At 42.3% G+C, this 27,883-nt stretch overlaps 1 protein-coding gene across 2 annotated transcripts in view; it reads right to left on the bottom strand.

Moving 5' to 3' along the window:
- The window catches only part of LOC111960463 (protein phosphatase 3 catalytic subunit alpha), a 108,887-nt gene that overhangs the window by 49,338 nt on the left and 31,666 nt on the right, over positions 1-27,883 (bottom strand). For both annotated transcript variants that reach the window (XM_023982478.2, XM_070437955.1), the window contains exon 2: positions 7,650-7,850. In XM_023982478.2, the coding sequence (XP_023838246.1) occupies positions 7,650-7,850 (201 nt within the window). The remainder of the gene's footprint in view (positions 1-7,649; positions 7,851-27,883) is intronic.

Consider the following 27,883-nt stretch of genomic DNA (forward strand, 5'->3'; position numbering starts at 1 on the left):
AAATACTCAGTATATGAGTAGTGTGGGACTCGTTCTTCAATAACCCAATAACCTTTTGAATTGGCCCTTTCACTCTTACAAGCACCACTGGAAAGAGCTGTACATTGATACCCCATTGTTAGTGAGGGTATAATGTTAGTGAGAGTATAATGAGATAACATGACAAATGAATCAATAACGCTGTCATTCAGCCATAGCTCCTATCAACATTTACATTATGGAAGCGCCAACATTTCCCTCTTTCTCAGACTCCGGGTGGCATCTTTAATAGAATAAAATATGTCTGTCTCGCTATGACATGAGTCACTTCCCTGTGCTTTTTATTCATAGAATACTGACTGAAATCTATGAAAGGAACATCACTTGCACAGCCTATTATTATTAAGGAACAAAATCCTGCTATTATGGAGGAAAAAAATGTATCCTAATGCCTGTTTAGACCTCAACTATAGAGTGTTGTTCTTGTCTGCAATTGTATGGTAACATGCAGTGTCGAAAAATGTACTGTACTCTCCCTCTCTCCACTCTTAATAACAGAGTGATGGGGCATTAACTTATTTAGTCCCGTTGGTCTACTTTACACTAATGTGACAACTTTCATGTTAATCACATCCCCACCTCACCCATCAATCAATCGCTCCAGTCAACAACCCAACATGACCCACACTGTGACTGGCCTGACTCAATCGCTTCAGTCAACAACCCAACATGACCCACACTGTGACTGGCCTGACTCAATCGCTCCAGTCAACAACCCAACATGACCCACACTGTGACTGGCCTGACTCAATCCTCCAGTCAACAACCCAACATGACCCACACTGTGACTGCCTGACTCAATCGCTCCAGTCAACAACCCAACATGACCCACACTGTGACTGGCCTGACTCAATCGCTCCAGTCAACAAACCAACATGCCCACACTGTGACTGGCCTGACTCAATCGCTCCAGTCAACAACCCAACATGACCCACACTGTGACTGGCCTGACTCAATCGCTCCAGTCAACAACCCAACATGACCACACTGTGACTGCCTGACTCAATCCTCCAGTCAACAACCCAACATGACCCACACTGTGACTGGCCTGACTCAATCGCTCAGTCAACAACCCAACATGACCCACACTGTGACTGGCCTGACTCAATCGCTCCAGTCAACAACCCAACATGACCCACACTGTGACTGGCCTGACTCAATCACTCCATGATCACTCCATCGCCACTCAGTCAAATAGGATTGGTTTTCCATTGCCCCTCTTACCACGTTCACCACTGCTCCCCGGAGAGCCAAGGAGCCACAGCCCACAGGGCCTTCCGATGTTTGTCACCCGCTGGCCACACACTGACAGCAAGCATGCTGGGACTGTGATTACGGAACCCAGACCAGCCAGGAACAACCCAGTCATTTCTTTGTAGACCCATTGCAGTGCAGTGGTCGGAGTAGAGTGTCATATCCAGCTGCCAGTCAACCTTCACGACCAGCCAATCATAGTTTATATTATCATACAAAGAATTCCCTGATTGGTTTTAACAAAAAAAATAATAATACTGTATTTATATTCTGAGTGTGTGTGCTATTCACAAACATTGGTCGATACTTCCCTCTCCATTTGTCTAACCTTACATTTCAGTGAGAAAATGCTAAACAACATGAACGTTCATGTTAACAATTGACACTGATATACAGTAGCAAAAGACAACGCCAGCCAACTACAGTACTCTGCCTGAAACACAGTTGCTATAGCACTGATATTAATTGGGTCCTTGGCAATGAATATCAAAACCATCCTCTGATTTGTTCGCATGTCTGTCTTTAAGCATGCATCTAAAGATTTCGAGAGTAAGCCCGTAGAAATGTATCGACCACAGTTCCAATTATCATCTGTTGGAGAAAAGCCATTAGCTCGAGTTGCAAACCCCCTGAGGCACAAGGAAAAGAAGAGAGAATTTCTCCTCCGCATATGCATCGTAAACTCTCATTTTGTCATTTTGTCTTTGGAGAATACCCACTCTTTGCAAATGGTTTCATTTCTGGATTTAGACTTAAAGCATATGCATCGTAAACTCTCATTTTGTCTTTGGAGAATCCCCACTCTTTGCAAATGGTTTCATTTCTGGATTTAGACTTAAAGGGTTATCATTTCTAATGCGCTCCCTCAGAGTCAACAGTATGGTGTTACAAATGAGATTCAATTCACGCTGTCTGAGAAGCAGCTCACTGTGCAAAGTGGATGTTCAATCTCGCTTACTACAAAAATATAGATATTTGTAAGGCAGCATCGATCCCCTAATCATATGTCATTAAAGGAAATGATGGAATTATAGAAAGTGAAAATCCCTCTCGCTCATTGGTTTCTCAGCCAGCACTGTACGCCAAAGCTGACCATGATCACTATGGAAACCTCTCTTATTGGAATGGAAACAACCCTACAATGAAAGAATGTGTTCATACACTGGAGTAACTTTCAGAGGCTTTTCACACCAACTCAACTGTTAAATACAAAGGACTTTTCACATGGCTGCTAACCACAACATGCTAACACTTTGTGCCATAACAAGTTACGACTATTCAGTTTTATAATGTGTGATTTAAGATCAATCTCGTGACCAGGATTTAACTGCATGTTGTAAGCAATACTAACTGTAAATCAATGCAAGCAAAGTCTATACCAGGGGTGTCCAACCCTGTTCCTGGAGAGCTACTGTACCTTCCTGTAGGTTTTCGCTCCAACCCCAGTTGTAACTAACCTGGTTCAGTTTATCAACAAGCTAATTATTAGAATCAGGTATGCTAGATTAGGGTTGGAGTGAAAACCTACAGGATGGTAGCTCTCCAGGAACAGGTTTGGAGAGCCCTGGTCTATATGATTGCACATTTCTGGTTCATTTCTGGTCAATGAAGCATGAATGCATACCAGAACAAAACATCGTTCTGTCAAAAGCTGGGATGAACTCAATTAAAATGACTTACTCAACATCACACTGGAACGAGACATAAAAGGAGAAGAACAACAAACAATCCAAGAACACAAAGGGCATAGAGGGACATGATGAAGCAACAAAAGGTTACACTAAGCCCTCCAGTGCCGAGGATGTGCTCTCTGTGTGTGTGTGTGTGTGGGTGGATCTGAAGACCTCGACAAAGCCAACCTGTGTCGTTTTTTCTCTGTGATAACGCCATGGTGACAGAAGTGGCTGTGGGGTCACACTGGAATAGTCAGAGTGACCTAGGGGTCAAGGTGACGACCTGATGAATAGGCAGCCAGGCCACAGTGAGTTGTAGTCCCGTGTAGCTCAGTTGGTAGAGCATTGAGCGTGCAAAGCCAAGAGTTGTGGGTTTGGTTCCCATGGGGGACCAGTATGAAAATATATGCACTCACTACTGTAATTTGCTCTGGATAAGGGCATCTGCTAAATGCCTAAGATGTAAATGTTGTAGTCAGCTGGACACAATGGGTAGTAGGCAGTATTCATAGCAGATACAACGGCTTTCCTCTGGGCTTTGTTATTAGCACACACAGATGTGCACAGGCAATCACGACACACATATGAGATGAGCAGGTGGGAGTACATTATCTCAAGTGAGCTAGGATTTGTTCTCGCCAACCCGCGTGATAGAGAACAGCAACAGCAGTGTGTGTGGGTGGCTGACTTACGCAATCTAGTGTGGCTCAATAACCTACACAGGCCACTCCAGAGGCAAGCTCATTGAGTTGGTGAGATCCACCGGGGAAGGCAGACGGTGCAAAATCCTCTTTTGATTGAGCAGATCGGTAATACCTCGGAGATCAACGCCGAGTCTCTGGGAAGAGTTCCAGCCTGGAGTGAAGTAGTAGTGGATATGGAATGCAGCTCGCGATCTGTTCAGTATTCATGTGTTATATGTGAGAGACCGGGATGTGAAGGTCTGCTAGAGAAAAATGCTCTTTTCTCTCGCTGGTTGTATAGTTAAGTCATTACTGCAGTTTTTTTGCAATAGCAGAACATAGCCACAGGTTGATGTACTGAATGATACAGCAGAGAGCTGTGTCGGGAGCAGTTTGGGCCTGATGGACTAACAATGTGGCCTGGTTCCTCCATGAAAGCCCAGATGCCATCTGGCACAACCAGGAAGAGAGTGTGTGTGTTGTTTGTCTCAGGAGGGCCATTCAGCCAAGACACATCACATAGACAGAGGAGATGGTAGAATGAGGTGGAGAAAACGCAGCGTGTTTTGTTTGTACAGTATGAGTGAGAAAAAAAAGATCTATTCTTTCCAACAGAAAATGTGGCCTTGTGAGACTGTCAGTGTGTGTGTGTGTGTGGATGGGTGTTTGTGTGTGTGTATATGTGTGTATCATTGCCGTAGAATAGGACTGTTGAGTAGGAGAGGGGCGGGGGGTGGGTGTAGGAGTGGGAGTAGAAGTAGCTAATGTTAACCCCTACCTCTGACTCTACTATCCCCCAGGCAGATTCACAACCAACACACAACCAAGCCTTTTCACTCACTCTCCATTACACTTTAGAACCAATCACATACAACTGATTTCTCTGGAAGATAGCAATGATGAATTGCAGGTCCAGGCTTTTTTCTTTACTACGGAATGAGAGGTATTGCTTACACAATATGATCTGCAGAGAATGAGATAGGGACCACACATACAGCATTATGGAGCTACCAAACTTATTCTCCAAGCATCATTTTTCGAAATAATGCAATTATGCAATACTCCCAGCTAGCACATAACGTTCTGAGAACCATATGTTTCTCAAAGCTTGGTGAGAGCGTGTTGTCCTATGGTTATTTTGCATACAACTTTCTGGGAATGGTGCAGGTAATGTTCTAGGAATGTTCTCCAACTGGTTGGACATTGGGAATGTTCTCAAATAGTTCAGAGAACACTAAGAAACAACGTTCTTCTGTGGGAATTTCAGTACTTCAGCATTACTTTTCATACAGGTTTCCTCAAATTGTTCTAAAAACATTAAGAAAACTTTCCATAAACAACACAAGAAAACTTTAGTAACGTTCAAATAACATTCAAAGAAAAACATATGCCTGTTCTCAGCATCAACATAACGTTTTATTCTCTATCTTGTTAAGTGTGTTCAGGCGTGTTGGCTGTGTCCATTAATTGGTCACACCTTCCTTTGAAATGGGGTCTGTTTGAATAGACTAAAATGAACAGATTTGTATAAAAAAAAATAACATGGTATGTATACTACAGTAGCTCCATCTATGCAGTGCAATGGACTAATTCCATTGATAGAGAAAAGGTTAGGTTCGAATCTCACTGATGCCATGCCACAATAAAAAATACATGTGTTTGCGTGATTGATGGATTCCATGTGTCCTATCGGTGCTGGAGTTCCAAAACATTAACCCAAACTCCAGAGTGGCGCAGTGGTCTAAGGCACTGCATCTCAGTGCACGAGGTGTCACTAAAGTCCCCGGTTCGAATCCAGGCTGTATCACATCCGGCTGTGATTGGGAGTCCCATAGTGTGGTGCACAATTGGCCCAGCTTTGGCCGGGGTAGGCTGTCATTGTAAATAAGAATTTGTTTTTAACTGACTTAGTTAAATAAAGGTTCACGTTTAAATGAAGAAAAAAACAAGCTAATAGTGTTATTAAAAGTCTTATTGGAACATGTTCTCAGAACATTATTTAATTACTTTTAAATAATCTAGTAATTTGGGAGTGGCGGTTAAAAGAGTAACCGAAAGGTGGCTGGTTCGAATCCCGAGCTGGCAAGGTAGAAAATCTGCCGTTCTGCCCTTCAGTAAGGTAGTTAACCCCCAACAACAACTGCTCCCCGGGCGCTGATGATGTGGATGTCGATTAAGGCAGCCCCCCGCACCTCTTTGATTCAGAGGGGTTGGGTTAAATGCAGAAGACGCATTTAGGTTGAATACATTCAGTTGTGCAACTGACTAGGTATTCCCCTTTCTCTCATTTCCATTGAAAAAACATTCTGTTTTACCGGTCAGGAAACTTATGGCTTCATTCCCAGAACCAATGGGAAACCAAAAACGTACGTCCCCACAACTTCCAAAGAACCAAATGTGCTAGCTGGGCAGTTTGCCATCTTTCCATTAGTTTAACATATAGTTACCGTTAAAAAAATTATGGTAATTGAAACTAAAAAAGCAAAGATGTTTAGACATTCAGAATAAAAAACTTTTTTAACACCCACATGTTTCAGAGAAAGAACAAAATTAATGAATTAATTCAAATAAACAACCACATCGACATGATTGCACCAACTTTGGTGGTATGACAAAACTAAAATAGAAACCATTTTGTCTTAAAACTTATGCGAACACATAGCAACCAGTGCCCTAACGCTCCCTTATTATATACTGTGAAGACTGCACATGGCTCTATGATTTGTGATCATGGCAGAGACAGTGGAGACATAATTTACAGCACATTGTGCAACACACAGCCACAAATAGAGGGACAGCAGCACAGCACCTAGGCACCCTGCCATCTTCCATCATCACCTTAAGGCCATGGGTTTGAGTTCCATGGGTTTGAGTCTCATGTAAGGAGCCCAGTCAGCCATACCCAAGCTAATACCTAGGCTTTAGCTCAAGGGACTAACAGATATTTGCTGTGCACAGTAGACACAGATTCAAACACAGTCAGTCACATTTGCATTAGCCAGGGCCAAACTGGAGAGCAATGACTTGGTTTCTAGTGTCGAGACTTTAGAGAGAAAGAGAGTCTCAAATGCTATATTTCCTTGTAAGCTGCACAACAGAGTCTGAAACAAAACATATAAAGGAGATTTCTCTTAGAACTCTTCATGGATGTGATCTATTGCCATTCGTTCCTAAGACTGGCCCCCTGCCTCTCATTAAGCCCCCATCAAAGAAGCTCATTAGGAAGTCTAATTGGGCTATGACTGAGTCACTTGACTTAATGGCGAGAGAGAGAGAGAGAGAACAATACGTTTGCATAGGTTTGAATCGGACTAGTTCTTATCAAAGTGTCAGGAATCACACAAAAATGACAGCTCGCGTAAAAATGTAAGATTCAACTAAACCAGCAACCTTAAAAACTTGACCAAGGTTTAGTGCATCTCCTAACGAATGGTTAGGAAGCGGATTACATTTCAATCCATTTCACTGGCTCACACAATATGTTATGTGACACGAAGAGAAAAATACTCTATTCACCTCTCCACGAGGGCAAATACGTCTATGTGTGTGTCAGAGTCATTTTCCTTTTCAAGTCTATATGTACCAGAAGGGCATTTGAACAATTAGCATCGCCTTGGTTGGTCAGACTGTGTGAACCAGTTTAAAATGTCCCTCTGCCCTTTGCTTGTTACAGCGTTCTGGTGATGGGCAGCAGAGCCCACGCACGTCCTTCAAAGCCAGGCGGTGACTCACATACTCAGGGGAAGTGGGAAAAGTCAGAAGGTTGTATAAGGGCGCCCCAGACAGAGAGAGGGAGGGAGGGAGAAGTTCAAACAAACACGCATTGATGTATTTAGGCTACAGAATGACTTTGGGTATTGTACAATTTTGCCACCACACACAACCAGGTAAACTCCCCTCATAGGTAGAAACTTCTAGATTTCGGGAATAAGAAGTGTGTGTGTGCAGGCATTAGTTTGGTCTGTGTATATCTATGTCCGTGTGTGTTTTACTCACTAACCTGTCACGGGGGCCTCTATGTCCAGCAGGTTCTTCTCAGCCCTCAAGATGGCCGCTCCCTCTCCGATGAGCCTGAGGGCCACGCTCTCCTCCACGCGGCCCTCCTTGGTCAGGTGGCCTTTGAGCACGTCCACTTTGGGCTTCCCATCGCTGTCAAACACCTCCTTGGCTGTGAGTCGGTGACTTGGCGGGAACGGGACAGCTGAAGGAGAAGGAAGAGGAGGAGAGTTAGTTCCTAGAAACCCACAGGTACAAAAGCCCTCACACAGTAGAGAGTGAGGAGGAGAGACATGTCGGAGACTCTATGCTCCCAAGAGGACTAAGTCAAATAAGTCAAAACTACAGTTGAATCACTGAGCAAGTTGAAGTCTTTGGAGGAAATATCTTTGACACATATCTGTCCAGAGAAAAGGTGTTAAGGGAAATATGCACCTCTCATTGAATGCAACAAAACACATTTCTAGATTTGAACTAAATGTGTGAATACATCTATATAGGATTTATTCAAATAGTAAACAAAGTTGCACTCTGATGTCAGCAATTATCAAACAGAAAACCAACTGCCGGTTTAGCATATACTAATGACGCCGTTGAAATGACAAGAATTATCACAGCTAATATTTGATAGCCTGTAGCTAGCAGAACTGTGTGTTACTGCTGCCGCCTACACCAAATCCTCTCAAATGCTCACTGTCCTGGCCTTACGGCCATCTTAATTATTGACTAATTACAGTCATCCACAACAATATCCTTCATTTGAGGAAAGCAGAACAGCAGAAACAAGGCATTCATTTCGGTGGAATTTGTTTCAATCATGACGCAGTCAAAGCTTTCTTGTTTCCACACAATGTAACAGCCATCCTATTATATAATACACAGTAATAGCCACCCTATTATATAATACACAGTAATAGCCACCCTATTATATAATACACAGTAATAGCCACCCTATTATATTAATACACATAATAACATCCTTTATTAATGCACCACATACACAGTGAATAGCCATCATATTATATAATAACACAGTAATACCACTATATATAATCCACATAATAGCATCCTATATATAATGCACAGTAATAGCCACCCTATTATATAATGCACAGTAACAGCCACCCTATTATAAAACACAGTAATAGCCACCCTATTATATATACACAGTAACAGCCACCCTATTATATAAACACAGTAATAGCCACCCTATTATATAATAACAGTAAACCACCCTATGTATATAATACACAGTAATAGCCACCCTATATATAATACACAGTAATAAGCCACCCTATTATATAATACACAGTAATAGCCCCTATTATATAATACACAGTAACAGCCACCGTATCATATACACATATTACCACCCTATTATAAATATCAGTAACAACACCCCTATTATAATACACATAATGCACCCTATATTAATACACAGTAATAGCCATCCTTTTATATAAGCACAGTAATACCATCATATTATATAATACACAATAATAGCCATCATTAATAATACACCAGTAATAGCCATCCTATTATATAATTCACAGTAATAGCATCCTATTATATAATGCACAGTAAATAGCCATCTATTATATAATGCACAGTAATAGCCATCCATATATAATGCCACAGTAATAGCATCATATTATATAATGCACAGGTAATAGCCAGCATATATATATGATGCACAGTAATAGCCATCAAGATTCATATAATACACAGTAATAGCCATCATATTATATAATACACAGTAATAGCCATAATATGATTTACACACAGCTGTACAATACAAAGAAGGTTCACCTCCCTGATAGTTAATTGCAAATTAGCCACCACGACTTTATGAAAATATGAAGTGGATTCACTAACTCAGCATTTTCACACCATCAGAAACGAGGAAATCGTCCTAATTAACATCCCAGAGCAGCATCACTGCTAACGACAGAGTAATGTGCTGTGCCATTAGCCATTACAGGACCAGCGTCATTGAGTGGAGAGGGGATCTCACAGACCGAGACAATGATTTCACTTAGGTGACATCATCTGTAATCAGAAATCCAGCACACCTCCATGTCACACTGTAATGAATAAAATAATAGAAAAAGGTCATTATAATTATGGGGCTTAATTTTATCTACCATGTATGCTGCCAAAACTACACAGATCTCCTGAAGTGTGCACTTGAACACTTCCCGTCATGGTGTAAACTCCCTCCAGCCAATGCTTACACCAATCCAAATTCTTTAAATCCATGACAAGGAAAGCGCAAGTGCACATTTTGGGAGAAGCGTGGAGTACAGCCATAGAGTTCTACTTCACTTTCAATAGTCTCTCTCAACAGACATTCGTATGATACAAGAAAGCAGAGCTAGCTCGAGATTGCAAATATGGCTTGCAAAGTTAACCTTCTCTTTCAATACCTCACTCAGCTTCAATTCAGACACCCAACATGGATGATGACTGAAACAATTGACAAGTCAGCCAAACTATTCCTACCAAACAACTTCACATAGCCTACATCCCTATACAGTGAACACTCATCTGTGTTGGTGTGCTTTAAACCCCAGCCAGTGCCCCAGATATGGTTACCAAAGGCCCCCTGGCTGGGTCACTTCTCAGCACCTGTTGTGCAACTCTAGCCCCGAGCTTAAAATGACAGTCTGTCTTCATGCAGCCTCCCGTCTCTCATGTTGAGCTGTTGAACACAGGCTCCCCCCCAGCCTTCCACCACGTCTGTCACACAGTGCTACTCATATCATCAGGGGTGGGGGAAGCCTCTGTATGCTGATTCCTGGGAACAGTGTGTGTGTGTGTGTGTGTGTGTGTGTGTGTGTGTGTGTGTGTACTCATCAGTGCAACTACACACAGAGCCTGATGTGTAGTCTCCAATCTTACAGGCATCTCATTACTGACACTCACTGTGTGTCAGGATATCGCTACATTCATTTGACATCACCAACATGCTGGGGTCGATGACAGTGACGAATTTCAGTGGTATTGAAAATATTCCATTCTTTCAAGTTTTACGCACACAAAGTGTGAATGTGCAAACAAAATGTAAGCAGAGCAAAGGCTTCTGGGTGAAGCTTGCACCTAAGGACCAATGTAAGTGTACCAAACAGGAAAACACCTGTTGCCTACCTGGCAACGCTGAGTGAGCTAAATCAAGTGCTCCTAGTATTTTATTCCGTGCCTGTAGTAGGATGAGGTAAAGGGCATTCAGTATTGTTGGATACTCCTGGCTGCAAGTGATGCTCTCAGGTTGCTGATATCCAGTTGCTTAGCAGACTGTTGAACAATGTGTTATGCATGCGAGTGAATAAAAGAGAGTTAGCATAGACTACTAGTTGGCATATCTGTGTTGTTAATGTCATTTGAAAATGTGTAGGGTAGTTGGTTTGTTCATGTCATTTGAGAAGGTGTAGGGTAGTTGGTTTGTTCATGTCATTTGAGAAGGTGTAGCGGTAGTTGGTTTGTTCATGGTTCATTTGAGAAGGTGTAGGGTAGTTGGTTTTGTTCATGCCGTTGAGAAGGTGTATTGGGGTAGTTGGTTTGTTCATTGTTTTGAGAAGGTGTAGGGTAGTTGGTTGTTTCATGTCATTTGAGAAGGTGTTGGGTAGTTTAATTTGTTCATGTCCATTTGAGAAGGTGTAGGGTAGTTGGTTTTGTTCATGCCATTTGAGAAGGTGTAGGGTAGTTGGTTTGTTCATGCCATTTGAGGAGGTGTAGGGTAGCTGGTTTGTTTCATGCGTTGAGAAGGTTAGGGTAGTTGTTTGTTTGTTATGCCATTTGAGAAGGTGTAGGGTAGTTGGTTTGTTCATGCCATTTGAGAAGGTGTAGGGTTAGTTGGTTTGTTCATGTCATTTGAGAAGGTGTAGGGTAGTTGGTTTGTTCATGTCATTTGAGAAGGTGTTAGGGTAGTTGGTTGTTATTGCATTTGAGAAGGTGTAGGGTAGTTTGGTTTGTTTTCATGTCATTGAGAAGTGTAGGGTGTTGTTTGTTGCCATTTGAGAAGTGTAGGTGAGTTGGTTTGTTCATGTCATTTGAGAAGGTGTAGGGTAGTTGGTTTGTTCATGTCATTTGAGAAGGTGTACGGGTAGTTGGTTTGTTCATGCCATTTGAGAAGGTGTAGGTAGTTGGTTTGTTCATGCATTTGAGAAGGTGAGGTAGTGGTTTGTTCATGTATTTGAGAAGGTGTAGGGTAGTTGGTTGTTCATGTCATTTGAGAAGGTGTAGGGTGGTTGGTTTTTCATGTCATTTGAGAAGTGTAGGGTATTGGTTTGTTCATGTCATTTGAGAAGTGTAGGGTAGTTGGTTGTGTTCATGCCATTTGAGAAGGTGTAGGGTAGTTGGTTTGTTCATGTCATTTGAGAAGGTGTAGGGTAGTGGTTTGTTCATGTCATTTGAGAAGGTGTAGGGTAGTTGGTTTGTTCATGTCATTTGAGAGGTGTAGAGGTAGTTGGTTTGTTCTGTCATTTGAGAAGTGTAGGTAGTTGGTTTTGTTCATGTCATTTGAGAAGGTGTAGGTATGGTTTGTTCATGTATTGAGAAGGTGTAGGGTAGTTGGTTTGTTCATGTAATTTGAGAAGGTGTAGGGTAGTTGGTTTGTTCATGTCATTTGAGAAGGTGTAGGGTAGTTGGTTTGTTCATGTATTTGAGAAGGTTAGGGTAGTTGGTTTGTTCATGCATTTGAGAAGGTGTAGGGTAGTTGGTTTTTCATTATTTGAGAAGGTGTAGGGTAGTTGGTTTGTTCATGTCATTTGAGAAGGTGTAGGGTAGTTGGTTGTGTTCATGTCATTTGAGAAGGTGATGGGTAGATGGTTGTTTCATGTCATTTGAGAATGTGAGGGTAGTTGGTTGTTCATTCATTTGAGAAGGTGTAGGGTGTTGGTTTGTTCATTGCATTTGAGAGTGTAGGGTAGTTGTTTGTTCATGCATTGATGAGAAGGTGTTGGTTTGTTCATGTCATTTGAGAAGGTTGTCGAGTGTTGGTTTGTTCATGGTCATTTTTGAGAAGGTGTAGGGTAGTTGGTTTTGTTCGTGTCCTTTGAGAAGAGTGTAGGGTACATTTTTGTTTGTTCATGTCATTTGAGAAGGTGTAGGGTAGTTGGTTTGTTCATGTCATTTGAGAAGGTGTAGGGTAGTTGGTTTGTTCATGTCATTTGAGAAGGTGTAGTCTAGTTGGCTTGTTAACTTTTGCAATGCACACATTGGCTACTGTGATTGATATACTGTAGGCCTTACCCCTTTGACATACTTTATGGATAATTGATATTCAAGTCTTTGTCTTTCATGTATTGCCTTAATTTCTATTTCTCAATCCTGTCCTTACTTTATCCATTCTAATTAATCGTCAATAATTGATTTTGGAAGTTATTCGCAATATATTTCAATTTTGAAGACTGCCATTTAGAATGGCACACGCCCATGCTTTCCAGCACTTAAGAACTGTGAGAGTGCAGCAGGCGGAGGTTTGATGAGCCTGCCCGCCTGCCTGGTTGCCCGCCTGCCTGGTTGCCTGCCTTGCCGCCTGGCTGATTACTCAGGATGACTCAAAGCTGGGCTCCATTAGCTGATAGCTTTCATTAATTTCATCATAACAGCCCCCCGCCATGTAACCAGTCAATTGATGCTCCGCAGGCTACAATCTAGAAGGAGAGAAATTGGTCTGCATTTATATAGTCTGATCATTCCCTTCTCATTTACCACGACTTAAAGGGGAATTTGACAGAACAACTGATAATTTTATATTGTGCCTAAAGGTACAGTAATGAATTCCTTAATTTATTCATTCATTCATTGAAAGACCAAGGATCACAGCTCATCTCTCCGGAACCAACCACCCCACCCTACCAAACGTGTCGTGCCCCCTTTTTAAACCCTCATACAAATAGACAAAATAGACCAACCCCAGGATTCAATGTCCTGTATTAAATGAAGTCAGCTATCAAAGACAACCTAGACCATGAGACAACCCACTGGGCGTAGACGTCAATTCAACGTCTATTCCATGTTGGTTCAACGTAATTTCATTGAAATGATGTGGAAACAACGTTGATTCAACCAGTGTGTGCTCAGTGGGTAGTCTGTTGCTCTGGAGTGCAATACTGTAGTTGCCGTCAGATCTCATATACCTGATAAGTGTTATGAATCTCTTTTCTCCTGATTTATATTTCTCCCATCACTGTGGGAGTAGAAAATGGCTTTTGGCAATCAGTGAAAAAGTAGACGCTTAATTGGTAAAAAGGCCAATAAGAGTTTCAACTCAGGAAAGCAACAGGCATGGTTAAGAGCCATCACTCCAATTAGAGCCATTTCCACCATTAGCTAGAAACACTGTCCATCTCCCGTTGCATAGCAAATTAATACTATGCATTATTCAAACAACTCCCCCTCATTTATTTTGAATGCATTATCTATCTCCCACTCATGCATTATTTGAAGCACTCCAGGGAACGACAAGTAATTCCTTTTCACAGATTAAAAGTATCATTCAAAAGGCTGATTACAGGAAACCTTGTTGGTCATACTGGAGGTCGACACTTTTAACGTTGTGTAACAATTACTTCAGCTCCAGCTCCAGCTCCAAGTATAATGACGTTGCCATTATGAATGTTCAGAATCAAAAGAAAGGATGGAAGAAGGGTGGGTTACTGGTGGATTAATGGTGAGATACTGTGCGACCAAGCATGACACTTGGGGTGCATCTCAAAAGTCAGGCGAAAGATACCAGACAGATTTCAGCACATGGAAACTGCAATGCCTTATTATACGACAGTACAAAAGATTAATTGACATGTTTGGCCAATTAAAAACTCACAGCTGCAAGAATCTTGTCTAGAGCTTTAAAACAACATTAGTTGTTGACATTACCATTCTGCTAATTTCGCTACATTACCTCTCTGCTACTTTCACAACATTACCTTTCTGCTACTTTCACTACATTACCTCTCTGCTACTTTCACTACATTACCTCTCTGCTACTTTCACAACATTACCTTTCTGCTACTTTCACAACATTGCCTCTATGCTACTTTCACTACATTACCTTTCTGCTACGTTCACTACCATACCTCTCTGCTATTTTCACTACATTACCTCTCTGCTATTTTCACTACATTACCTCTCTGCTACTTTCACTACATTACCTCTTTGCTATTTTCATTACCTTTCTGCTACTTTCACTACATTAACATACTAAAGTACTGCTCTCCAACTACCTTGTAAGCCGCATATTCTCCAATTACAAGATGCTGGACATATGGTTGTTTCTAGAATATAACAAATATAATAAAACAAATATAACAAAGCTTTCTTCGTGTCCAACAAGCTTTCTCTGCCTTTAACCTTGTTCTGAACACCTTCAAAACAAAGGTCATGTTGTTTGGTAAGAAGAATGCCCCTGTCCCCACCGGTGTGATTACTACCTCTGAGGGTGTAGAGCTTGAGGTAGTTACCTCATACAAGTACTTGGGAGTATGGCTAGATGGTACACTGTCCTTCTCTCAGCACATATTAAAGCTGCAGGTTAAAGTTAAATCTAGACTTGGTTTCCTCTATCGTAATCGCTCCTCTTTCACCCCAGCTGCCAAACTAACCCTGATTCAGATGACCATCCTAACTACCCATGCTAGATTACGGAGATGTAATTTATAGATCAGCAGGTAAGGGTGCTCTCGAGCAGCTAGATGTTCTTTACCATTCGTCCATCAGATTTGCCACCAATGCCCCCATCACTGCACTCTATACTCCTCTGTAAACTGGTCATCTCTGTATACCCGTTGCAAGACCCACTGGTTGATGCTTATTTATAAAACCCTTTATAAAACCCTCACGCACCCCTATCTGAGATACCTACCGCAGCCCTCATCCTCCACATACAACACCCGTTCTGACAGTCACATTCTGTTAAAGGTCCCCAAAGCACACACATCCCTGGGTTGCTCCTCTTTTCAGTTCGCTGCAGCTAGCGACTGGAACGAGCTGCAACAAACACTCAAACTGGACAGTTTTATCTCCATCTCTTCATTCAAAGACTCAATCATGGACACTCTTACTGACAGTTGTGGCTGCTTCGCCTGATGTATTGTTGTCTCTACTTTCTTGCCCTTTGTGATGTTGTCTTTTCCCAATGATGTTTGTACCATGTTTTGTGCTGCTACCATCTTGTCGTCATCTTGTGTTGCTACTATGCTCTGTTGTCATGTGTTGTTGCCATGCTATGTTGTTGTCTTAGGTCCCTCTTTATGTAGATGTTTTATTTTTAATTACAGCCCCCGTCCCCGCAGGAGACCTATCGGTAGGCCGTCATTGTAAATAAGAATTTGTACTTAACTGACTTGCCTAGTTAAATAAAGGTAAAAAATAAATAAATAATAATATCTCAACATCCCTAGCTGGTCAAATAGCTTTCTTCTTCTGAATCCCTATCCTTTACTATATACATTGGTGTACGTAGCCATATAATTACATATAGAATGTTATTTTTTTATTTTTTTTATTTCATTTCACCTTTATTTAACCAGGTAGGCAAGTTGAGAACAAGTTCTCATTTACAATTACGACCTGGCCAAGATAAAGCAAAGCAGTTCGACACATACAACAACACAGAGTTACACATGGAGTAAAACAAACATACGGTCAATAATACAGTAGAAAAATAAGTCTATATACAATGTGAGCAAGTGAGGTGAGATAAGGGAGGTGAAGGCAAAAAAAGGCCATGGTGGCGAAGTAAATACAATATAGCAAGTAAAACACTGGAATGGTTGATTTGCAGTGGAAGAATGTGCAAAGTAGAGATAGAAATAATGGGGTGCAAAGGAGCAAAATAAATAAATAAATACAGTAGGGAAAGAGGTAGTTTTTTGGGCTAAATTATAGATGGGCTATGTACAGGTGCAGTAATCTGTGAGCTGCTCTGACAGCTGGTGCTTAAAGCTAGTGAGGGAGATAAGTGTTTCCAGTTTCAGAGATTTTTGTAGTTCGTTCCAGTCATTGGCAGCAGAGAACTGGAAGGAGAGGCGGCCAAAGGAAGAATTGGTTTTGGGGGTAACCAGAGAGATATACCTGCTGGAGCGCGTGTTACAGGTGGGTGCTGCTATGGTGACCAGCGAGCTGAGATAAGGGGGGACTTTACCTAGCAGGGTCTTGTAGATGACCCGGAGCCAGTGGGTTTGGCGACGAGTATGAAGCGAGGGCCAGCCAACGAAAGCGTACAGGTCGCAGTGGTGGGTAGTATATGGGGCTTTGGTGACAAAACGGATGGCACTGTGATAGACTGCATCCAATTTATTGAGTAGGGTATTGGAGGCTATTTTGTAAATGACATCGCCGAAGTCGAGGAATTGGTAGGATGGTCAGTTTTACAAGGGTATGTTGGCAGCATGAGTGAAGGATGCTTTGTGCGGAATAGGAAGCCAATTCTAGATTTAACTTGGATTGGAGATGTTTGTGTGAGTCTGGAAGGAGAGTTTACAGTCTAACCAGACACCTAGGTATTTGTATGTGTCCACATATTCTAAGTCAGAGTCGTCCAGAGTAGTGATGTTGGACAGGCGGGCAGGTGCAGGCAGCGATCGATTGAAGAGCATGCATTTAGTTTTACTTGTATTTAAGAGCAATTGGAGGCCACGAAGGAGAGTTGATTGGCATTGAAGCTCGCCTGGAGGGTTGTTAACACAGTGTCCAAAGAAGGGCCAGAAGTATACAGAATGGTGTCGTCTGCGTAGAGGTGGATCAGAGACTCACCAGCAGCAAGAGCGACATCATTGATGTATACAGAGAAAGAGTCGGTCCAAGAATTGAACCCTGTGGCACCCCCATAGAGACTGCCAGAGGCCCGGACAACAGACCCTCCGATTTGACACACTGAACTCTATCAGAGAAGTAGTTGGTGAACCAGGCGAGGCAATTCATTTGAGAAACCAAGGCTGTCGAGTCTGCCGATGAGGATGTGGTGATTGACAGAGTCGAAAGCCTTGGCCAGGTCAATGAATATGGCTGCACAGTATTGCTTCTTATCGATGGCGGTTAAGATATCGTTTAGGACCTTGAGCGTGGCTGAGGTGCACCCATGACCAGCTCTGAAACCAGAGTGCATAGCGGAGAAGGTATGGTGGGATTCGAAATGGTCGGTAATCTGTTTGTTGACTTGGCTTTCGAAGACCTTAGAAAGGCAGGGTAGGATAGATATAGGTCTGTAGCAGTTTGGGTCAACAGTGTCCCCCCCTTTGAAGAGGGGGATGACCGCAGCTGCTTTCCAATCTTTGGGAATCTCAGACGACACGAAAGAGAGGTTGAACAGGCTAGTAATAGGGGTGGCAACAATTTCAGCAGATAATTTTACAAAGAAAGGGTCCAGATTATCTAGCCCGACTGATTTGTAGGGGTCCAGATTTTGCAGCTCTTTCAGAACATCAGCTGACTGGATTTGGGAGAAGGAGAAATGGGGAAGGCTTGGGCGAGTAGCTGTGGGGGGTGCAGTGCTGTTGACCGGGGTAGGGGTAGCCAGGTGGAAAGCATGGCCAGCCGTAGAAAAATGCTTATTGAAATTCTCAATTATAGTGGATTTATCGGTGGTGACAGTGTTTCCTATCTTCAGTGCAGTGGGCAGCTGGGAGGAGATGTTCTTATTCTCCATGGACTTTACAGTGTCCCAGAACTTTTTTGAGTTTGTGTTGCAGGAAGCAAATGTCTGCTTGAAAAAGCTAGCCTTGGCTTTTCTAACTGCCTGTGTATATTGGTTTCTAGCTTCCTTGAAAAGTTGCATATCACGGGGGCTGTTCGATGCTAATGCAGAACGCCATAGGATGTTTTTGTGTTGGTTAAGGGCAGTCAGGTCTGGAGAGAACCAAGGGCTATATCTGTTCCTGGTTCTAAATTTCTTGAGTGGGGCATGCTTATTTAAGATGGTGAGGAAGGCATTTAAAAAAATAACCAGGCATCCTCTACTGACGGGATGAGATCAATATCCTTCCAGGATACCCAGGCCACGTCAATTAGTAAGGCCTTCTCGCTGAAGTGTTTCAGGGAGCGTTTGACAATGATGAGTGGAGGTCGTTTGACCGCTGACCCATTACGGATGCAGGCAATGAGGCAGTGATCGCTGAGATCTTGGTTGAAAACAGCAGAGGTGTATTTAGAGGGCAAGTTGGTTAGGATGATATCTATGAGGGTGCCCGTGTTTACGGCTTTGGGGTGGTACCTGGTAGGTTCATTGATAATTTGTGTGAGATTGAGGGCATCAAGCTTAGATTGTAGGATGGCTGGGGTGTTAAGCATGTTCCAGTTTAGGTCGCCTAGCAGCACGAGCACTGAAGATAGATGGGGGGCAATCAGTTCACATATGGTGTCCAGAGCACAGCTGGGGGCAGAGGGTGGTCTATAGCAGGCGGCAAGTGAGGGACTTGTTTTTAGAGAGGTGGATTTTTAAAAGTAGAAGTTCAAATTGTTTGGGTACAGATCTGGATAGTAGGACAGAACTCTGCAGGCTATCTTTGCAGTAGATTGCAACACCGCCCCCTTTGGCCGTTCTATCTTGTCTGAAAATGTTGTAGTTAGGGATGAAAATTTCAGAATTTTTGGTGGTCTTCCTAAGCCAGGATTCAGACACGGCTAGAACATCCGGGTTGGCAGAGTGTGCTAAAGCAGTGAACAAAACAAACTTAGGGAGGAGGCTTCTAATGTTAACATGCATGAAACCAAGGCTATTACGGTTACAGAAGTCATCAAAAGAGAGCGCCTGGGGAATAGGAGTGGAGCTAGGYACTGCAGGGCCTGGATTCACCTCTACATCACCAGAGGAACAGAGGAGGAGTAGGATAAGGGTTCGGCTAAAAGCTATGAGAATTGGTCGTTTAGAACGTCTGGAACAGAGAGTAAAAGGAGGTTTCTGGGGGCGATAAAATAGCTTCAAGGTATAATGTAAAGACAAAGGTATGGTAGGATGTGAATACAGTGAAGGTAAACCTAGGTATTGAGTGATGATGAGAGAGATATTGTCTCTAGAAACATCATTGAAACCAGGTGATGTCATCGCATGTGTGGGTGGTGGAACTGAAAGGTTGGATAAGGTATAGTGAGCAGGGCTAGAGGCTCTACAGTGAAATAAGCCAATAAACACAAACCAGAACAGTAATGGACAAGGCATATTGACATTAAGGAGAGGCATGCTTAGTCGAGTGATCATAAGGGTCCATTGAGTAGAGGTTGGTTGGGGTCACGGCGATTCAGACAGCTAGCCGGTCCATCGGTAGCAAGCTAGCATAGGATGGAGGTCTGTTTTTAGCCACCTCGTGCGTTTCCGTCGGTAGATTAGTGGGGTTCCGTGTGGTAGAGGGGATCAATCCAATTGGCAAAATAGATATAGTTATAGTGACCCAAGAAAAATTGTCCGATAGACTTATTCAGATAGCAGCCGATAAGACAGCTAACGATTAGCGGGCCGCAGATGGGCGTTCAGGTAATGTCGCGACGGAGGGGCCAGTTGGATAACTCCCTCGGGCAGATAACGTCAGTAGTCCAGTCATGAAGGCCCGGTGGGGCTCCGCATTGGCAGTAAAACGGGTCCGGATAGGTGATTGTAGCCCAGGAGTGGCTGATGGAACTCTTCAGCTGGCTAGCTCCGGAATAATTGATGTTTGCTCCGGGATCGACGTAAGCCAATAGTCACACGGATAGCAGCTCGCTAGCTGCGAAATCCAGGTGTAAATGTCCAGAGCTTGCGGTTGAAATCCGGGAATATGGGAAAAAAAATAGGTCCGGTATGTTCTGGTCTGAGTCGCGTTGTACAAAACTGGCGATAGATTTTCGAGCTAAAGGAATAGCTGATGACCACAAACCGTGGTTAGCTGAAATACTAAAGTTAGCCAGTAAACTGGCTAGCTTCTGGGTAGCTTCTGGTTAGCTTCTGGTTAGCTTCTGGCTAGCTTCTGGCAGCTTCTGGTTAGCTTCTGGCTAGCTTCTATTATGGATTTCAGATTTGAGGTAAATAATATATATTTTTTTTTAAATTGGTGAGGCGGGTTGCAGGAGAGTGTTTGAAGTTGAGTTTTTGGAAAAGAAAATATCATATTTATATCATATAAATCATATACAGTGGGGAGAACAAGTATTTGATACACTGCTGATTTTGCAGGTTTTCCTACTTACAAAGCATGTGGAGAGTCTGTAATTTTTATCATAGGTACATTCAACTGTGAGAGACGGAATCTAAAACAAAAATTCAGAAAATCCCATTGTATGATTTTTAAGTAATTAATTAGCATTTTATTGCATGACATAAGTATTTGATCACCTACCAACCAGTAAGAATTCCGGCTCTCACAGACCTGTTAGTTTTTCTTTAAGAAGCCTTTCTGTTCTCCACTCATTACCTGTATTAACTGCACCTGTTTGAACTCGTTACCTGTATAAAAGACACCTGTCCACACACTCAATCAAACAGACTCCAACCTCTCCACAATGGCCAAGACCAGAGACTGTGTAAGGACATCAGGGATAAAATTGTAGACCTGCACAAGGCTGGGATGGGCTACAGGACAATAGGCAAGCAGCTTGGTGTAGGCAACAGCTGTTGGCGCAATTATTAGAAAAAGAAGAAGTTCAAGATGACGGTCAATCACCCTCGGTCTGGGGCTCCATGCAAGATTCCACCTCGTGGGGCATCAATGATCATGAGGAAGGTGAGGGATCAGCCCAGAACTACACGGCAGGACCTGGTCAATGACCTGAAGAGAGCTGGGACCACAGTCTCCAAAGAAAACCATTAGTAAACACACTACGCCGTCATGGATTAAAATCCTGCAGCGCACGCAAGGTCCCCCTGCTCAAGCCAGCGCATGTGCCAGCCCGTCTGAAGTTTGCCAATGACCATCTGGATGATCCAGAGGAGGAATGGAGAAGGTCATGTGGTCTGATGAGACAAAAAATTTAGCTTTTTGGTCTAAACTCCACACGCCGTGTTTGGAGGAAGAAGAAGGATGAGTACAACCCCAAGAACACCATCCCAAACGTGGAAGCATGGAGGTGGAAACATCATTCTTTGGGGATGCTTTTCTGCAAAGGGGACAGGACGACTGCACCGTATTGAGGGAGGATGGATGGGGCCATGTATCGCCGATCTTGGCCAAACAACCTCCTCCCCTCAGTAAGAGCATTGAAGATGGGTCGTGGCTGGGTCTTCCAGCATGACAACGACCCGAAACACACAGCCAGGGCAACTAAGGAGTGGCTCCGTAAGAAGCATCTCAAGGTCCTGGAGTTGGCCTAGCCCGTCTTCAGACCTGAACCCAATAGAAATCTTTGGAGGGAGCTGAAAGTCCGTATTGCCCAGCGACAGCCCCGAAACCTGAAGGATCTGGAGAAGGGCTGTATGGAGGAGTGGGCCAAAATCCCTGCTGCAGTGTGTGCAAACCTGTCAAGAACTACAGGAACGTATGATCTCTATAATTGCAAACAAATGTTTCTGTACCAAATATTAAGTTCTGCTTTTCTGATGTATCAAATACTATGTCATGCAATAACATGCAAATTAATTTCTTTAAAATCATACAATGGATTTTCTGAGTTTTTGTTTTAGATTCCGTCTCTCACAGTTGAAGTGTACCTATGATAAAAATTACAGACCTCTAACATGCTTTGTAAGTAGGAAAACCTGCAAAATCGGCAGTGTATCAAATACTTGTTCTCCCCACTGTATATACAGTGGGGCAAAAAAGTATTTAGTCAGCCACCAATTGTGCAAGTTCTCCCACTTAAAAAGATGAGAGAGGCCTGTAATTTTCATCATAGGTACACTTCAACTATGACAGACAAAATGAGAAAAAAAATTCAGAAAATCACATTTTAGGATTTTTAATGAATTTATTTGCAAATTATGGTGGAAAATAAGTATTTGGTCAATAACAAAAGTTTATCTCAATACTTTGTTATATACCCTTTGTTGGCAATGACAGAGGTCAAACGTTTTCTGTAAGTCTTCACAAGGTTTTCACACACTGTGCTGGTATTTTGGCCCATTCCTCCATGCAGATCTCCTCTAGAGCAGTGATGTTTTGGCTGTTGCTGGGCAACACGGACTTTCAACTCCCTCCAAAGATTTTCTATGGGGTTGAGATCTGAGACTGGCTAGGCCACTCCAGGACCATGAAATGCTTCTTACGAAGCCACTCCTTCGTTGCCCGGCGGTATTGTGATCATTTGTCATGCTGAAAGACCCAGCCACGTTTCATCTTCAATGCCCTTGCTGATGGAAGGAGGTTTTCACTCAAAATCTCACGATACATGGCCCCATTCATCTTTCCTTTACACGGATCAGTCGTCCTGGTCCCTTTGCAGAAAAACACCCCAAAGCATGATGTTTCCACCCCCATGCTCACAGTAGGTATGGTGTTCTTTGGATGCAACTCAGCATTCTTTGTCCTCCAAACACGACGAGTTGAGTTTTTACCAAAAAGTTCTATTTGTGTTTCATCTAACCACATGACATTCTCCCAATCTTCTTCTGATCATCCAAATGCCCTGTAGCAAACTTCAGACGGGCCTGAACATGTACTGGCTTAAGCAGGGGGACACGTCTGGCACTGCAGGATTTGAGTCCCTGGCGGCGTAGTGTGTTACTGATGGTAGGCTTTGTTACTTTGGTCCCACTCTCTGCAGGTCATTCACTAGGTCCCCCCGTGTGGTTCTGGATTTTTGCTCACCGTTCTTGTGATCATTTTGACCCCACGGTGTGAGATCTTGCGTGGAGCCCCAGATCGAGGGAGATTATCAGTGGTCTTGTATGTCTTCCATTCCTAATAATGCTCCCCACAGTTGATTTCTTCAAACTAAGCTGCTTACCTATTGCAGATTCAGTCTTCCCAGCCTGGTGCAGGTCTACAATTTTGTTTCTGTGTCCTTTGACAGCTCTTTGGTCTTGGCCATAGTGGAGTTTGGAGTGTGACTGTTTGAGGTTGCGGACAGGTGTCTTTTATACTGATAACAAGTTCAAACAGGTGCCAAATTTTTAAATTTTTTGTTAAACCAAAGGGGTTAAACCGAGGAAAAGGGGGGACAGAGGAGCCTCTTAAAGAAGAAGTTACAGGTCTGTGAGAGCCAGAAATCTTGCTTGTTTGTAGGTGACCAAATACTTATTTTTCACCATAATTTGCAAATAAATTCATAAAAAATCCTACAATGTGATTTTCTGGATTTTTTTTTCTCATTTTGTCTGTCATAGTTGAAGTGTACCTATGATGAAAATTACAGGCCTCTCTCATCTTTTTAAGTGGGAGAACTTGTACAATTGGTGGCTGACTAAATACTTTTTTGCCCCACTGTATATATCAAAATATCAATATATAAAAGATATGCGAAGGTGTAAATATATATATATATATATATATATATACGGGACACGACAAGACGAGGACAAAGGACGTCTGACTGCTATGCCATCTTGGGAAGAGAATGAAAGGAGCTCTATCCATGTAGCCCACATGACTCAGTTCAATAAATACGGCCCAAGTTCACCACATTTCACTGCACACAGTGAGATGCACAATATACATACACACAACATACATTACACGTCTTGGGTAGGAGAGTCTTAACCAACATAACATACTGTAGTGGGACTCAGTCATTGCAAAGAAAAACAGATTTCCCACAGAGCCATATCTCACCCAGATTCATTTTCCCCGAAGCATGCGACTCAGCAACAAGAGCCTCATAAGGAGAGGCCCGTGAGGATTACCATACAGCACGTCATTCATATGGGAGGCATACAGTACTATATTGTACTAAATGTAAATGTAAATGTAATGTAAATGTATATTGTACGTAGCAAACAAATTATTGGGGCGTAACAGTATGTCTTGTATGTACAAAGAATGCTTTTTAGCTTCTGATATGATCAAACTAAGCAATGGGTTTATTGTATGTCAGTACTTGAAATGAACAATGAGCAACGTTCAGTACAGGATTCATGCTCAGTGCTAGACACAGAAAGAAGGGGAAAACAAACATTTTGAAACAGAGTGTAATGGGGAAGAACTATCTAAACTTGTCCAATAAGAACGTTATGCCCTACTGAACATGGTCCAGGTGTCTACACCTTCCTCCCCTCTCACTCCCTTGTGGTTGACATCTGACTGAAAGCTGTATGCAGTAGGCAATATGTTATGCCCTTAGAGATCCTATTCATTTACTAGAGGGGCTATGTCATAAACCCTCAAAGTTCTAGAATGGGGGTGAAAATGCCAGTCATTTTGGTCAGGGAGAAATCCAAACCAATCTAATTGGAATGATTGGCAGTAGAGGCATAATTCAGATTTGACTTACGCAGGAAAATACAAGTAAGGCATGTGATTTATCAGAAATTGTGTAATGAAATTATTGTCAACCTAAAATACTGTCATATAATTATACAGTTTATACAGGTTTTATACACATGTTCTGTATAAATGCCTCTAAAATACAGTGCCTTGCAAAATAATTCAGACCCCTTGGATTTATTCACATTTTATTGTGTTAGAAAGGGAGGGATTAAAATGGATTTAATTAAAATACACATTTCATAACTAAAATATAGTCGCTGCATAAGTATTCAGCCCCTTAGTTTAGGCAAGCCTAAATTAGTTCAGGAGTAAAATGTGGCTTAACAAATCACATAAATGACATGAAATAATAGAGGTTGACAAGATTCTTTAATGACTAACAATTCCTCTGTCCCCCATACATCACCTGTAACTTCCCTCAGTCAAGTATTGAATTTCAAGCACAGATTCAACAACAAAGGCCAGGAAGCTTTTTGAAAGCCTCATAAAGAAGGGCAGTGATTGGTAGATGAGTAACAATAACAAATAAGAGATTAAATATCTATTTTAGCATGGTCAAGTTAATAATTATGCTGTGGATTATGTATTAAACCACCAAGACACATCAAAGATACTGTCGTCCTTCTGAACTGAGCTTCAGAACAGGAATGAAACTGCTCAGGGATGTTACTATGAGGACAATGTCGATTTTAAAACAGCTACAGTGACTCCACAATAATGACCTAAAAGATGTGAAAAGAAGAATATTCCCAAAAAGATTCCCCAAAAAGTTAAATATTACAAAAGACTGAGCAAAGGAATACACTTTTTGGCCTAAATGCAAAGCCGTATGTTTGAGACAAATCAACATCTTGACAGAGTTTGAAGAATTTTGAAAAAACAAATGGGCAAATTTTGCACCATACAAGTGTGCAAAGCGCTTGTATAACCTACTTAGCCAAGAAGACTCACAGCTGTAAAGGTGTTTCAAACATTTACTCAGGGAGTAAATACTTACGCAACGACTATATTTTAGTCTAATGTATCTTTTTTTTAAATCAAATTTTTAGAGTATTTTGTGTAGATTGTTGACAACAACAAAAAATTAAATCAATGTTTAATTCCACTTTGTAGCACAATAGAACTCCAAGGGGTCTGAATACTTTTGCAAGGTACTGTATATGCCAACATTTTTGTTTTCTTGGAAAGCTATTTGGAAAGCTGTTTTATAGGAGTGCTATTATATGATACAATATCAGTACTTGTTGCATTTACAACTTGTCTAAGTCCTATCATCTACTGACTTCAGCCAGTGTATGACTGTGGATTGACTGTATTGTTTGAATGGAATGTTGCCATATTGGCAGTTCATTTGAAACATTTATGGAATCCTTCCTCTAATACTGTCTGGCTAGATATTTTACACAATATCTTATCACAGCACTGGCAAACCATGGTTGACAAACTCCCTGACCAACATGGTTGACCTTTATCCCATCATAAAAAGGATCATGTCTATTCGATTCTATGGCAAGGGCTTATCTCAAACTCAAAAGATACAGAATCAACAGAGCACTGCGGAAGATCGTGAAGCATAGCATAGGGAGTCGTTGTCGTCACTGCATTGTTCAGCACGTAGGTCCTTTTGATAGGAATGCCCATTTAAACCACTGCACAGACCCACTTCTCTCATCCACCATAACACCCATGTATTTAGGCAGTGTGTGTATATATGAAGTCACCATTTTACTCTGTACCCTCGTTGCACAAGTAACATGAGCGAGTGTCAGGGGGGGGGAGAAATGAATGCTCCCATTGCTATTGACCTGCGAACGCTGACTGTCTGGAAGTGTCAATCAAATTACAGCTTACCAGCCTCCAGCCCAGGAAGCAGCTACTTTCTATGGGTCTCAAACCAGGCAACATAACTGTGGCCACATTATCATCTCCAGCCAATCAGCCTTCACCACAGACTGAGCAGCCAATCAGCCTTCACCACAGACTGTGCAGTGTCTGAGGAGAAAGAAGTCACTTCGTAAAAAGACGATTAGCTGCACAAAGATACGATGGATAATAATAATGGGCACATTATACTGTATATCGTGGCTGATAGAGCATGTGACTTTGATTAAGAATGTAACTTTCCACAAAATGAACCTCCATACGTAGAAATGAAAAAGTGTTGTTTCCATGAAGTCTCAACCATGTACACATAATTGACATCAAAAGTACTATTTCATATACATACAATCTCAGAAAACAATATTGACAAAGGCTCATTTTCAAACCAATACTCTAAATTCGAGTGTTTTGGCATCTCACGGATTTCACAATGAAATCTTGTCGAGCACAACGCCTTTCAATGGACTATGGGATTTGACCTGGGAAAATGGCTGACAGGGCACCAACTGCTACCCTCCGAGAGTGTGGGTGAGTCTTTGGCTGGCACTTCCCATCTACACCCCGAGACAAGTTACCACGCCAGCACTTTTCACTGCCGCCAGCCTCTGCATGACCACCAGAAAGATAGAAAAACAAGAGGTAAAAAAAAGGAGAGAAAAGAAAAGGGTGGGACAAAATGATAGAGATGGAGAGACAGACAACAATAACAATGCACCCGGTATTGTATATCGGCCTTGATGTCTGTAGCTCCATATCGTATCGGACGATAATGGCTAAAAACTTTGCAATATTGGTATCTTCCAATAGTCTATTTCAACGCAGATATTTCAAGATCCCAAACAAGAGCCAGTGTGCTGTGGTTTAGTTGACTCACTGAACAAACTGAACTCACTCTGTGATTGTCGCCCCAAGGCATCAGGCATTGGCGGTGAGCTTCGCTATCTGTCAAAGTGCCAAAAGACACACACAGTGAGTGGACAAATGTCTACAAGCACCCGTGGTTGCTGCTCCCCTGCGCCGCACAACACAG

Source organism: Salvelinus sp. IW2-2015, linkage group LG37 (assembly GCF_002910315.2).
Source record: "Salvelinus sp. IW2-2015 linkage group LG37, ASM291031v2, whole genome shotgun sequence".
NCBI classification, from domain to species: Eukaryota; Metazoa; Chordata; class Actinopteri; order Salmoniformes; family Salmonidae; genus Salvelinus; species Salvelinus sp. IW2-2015.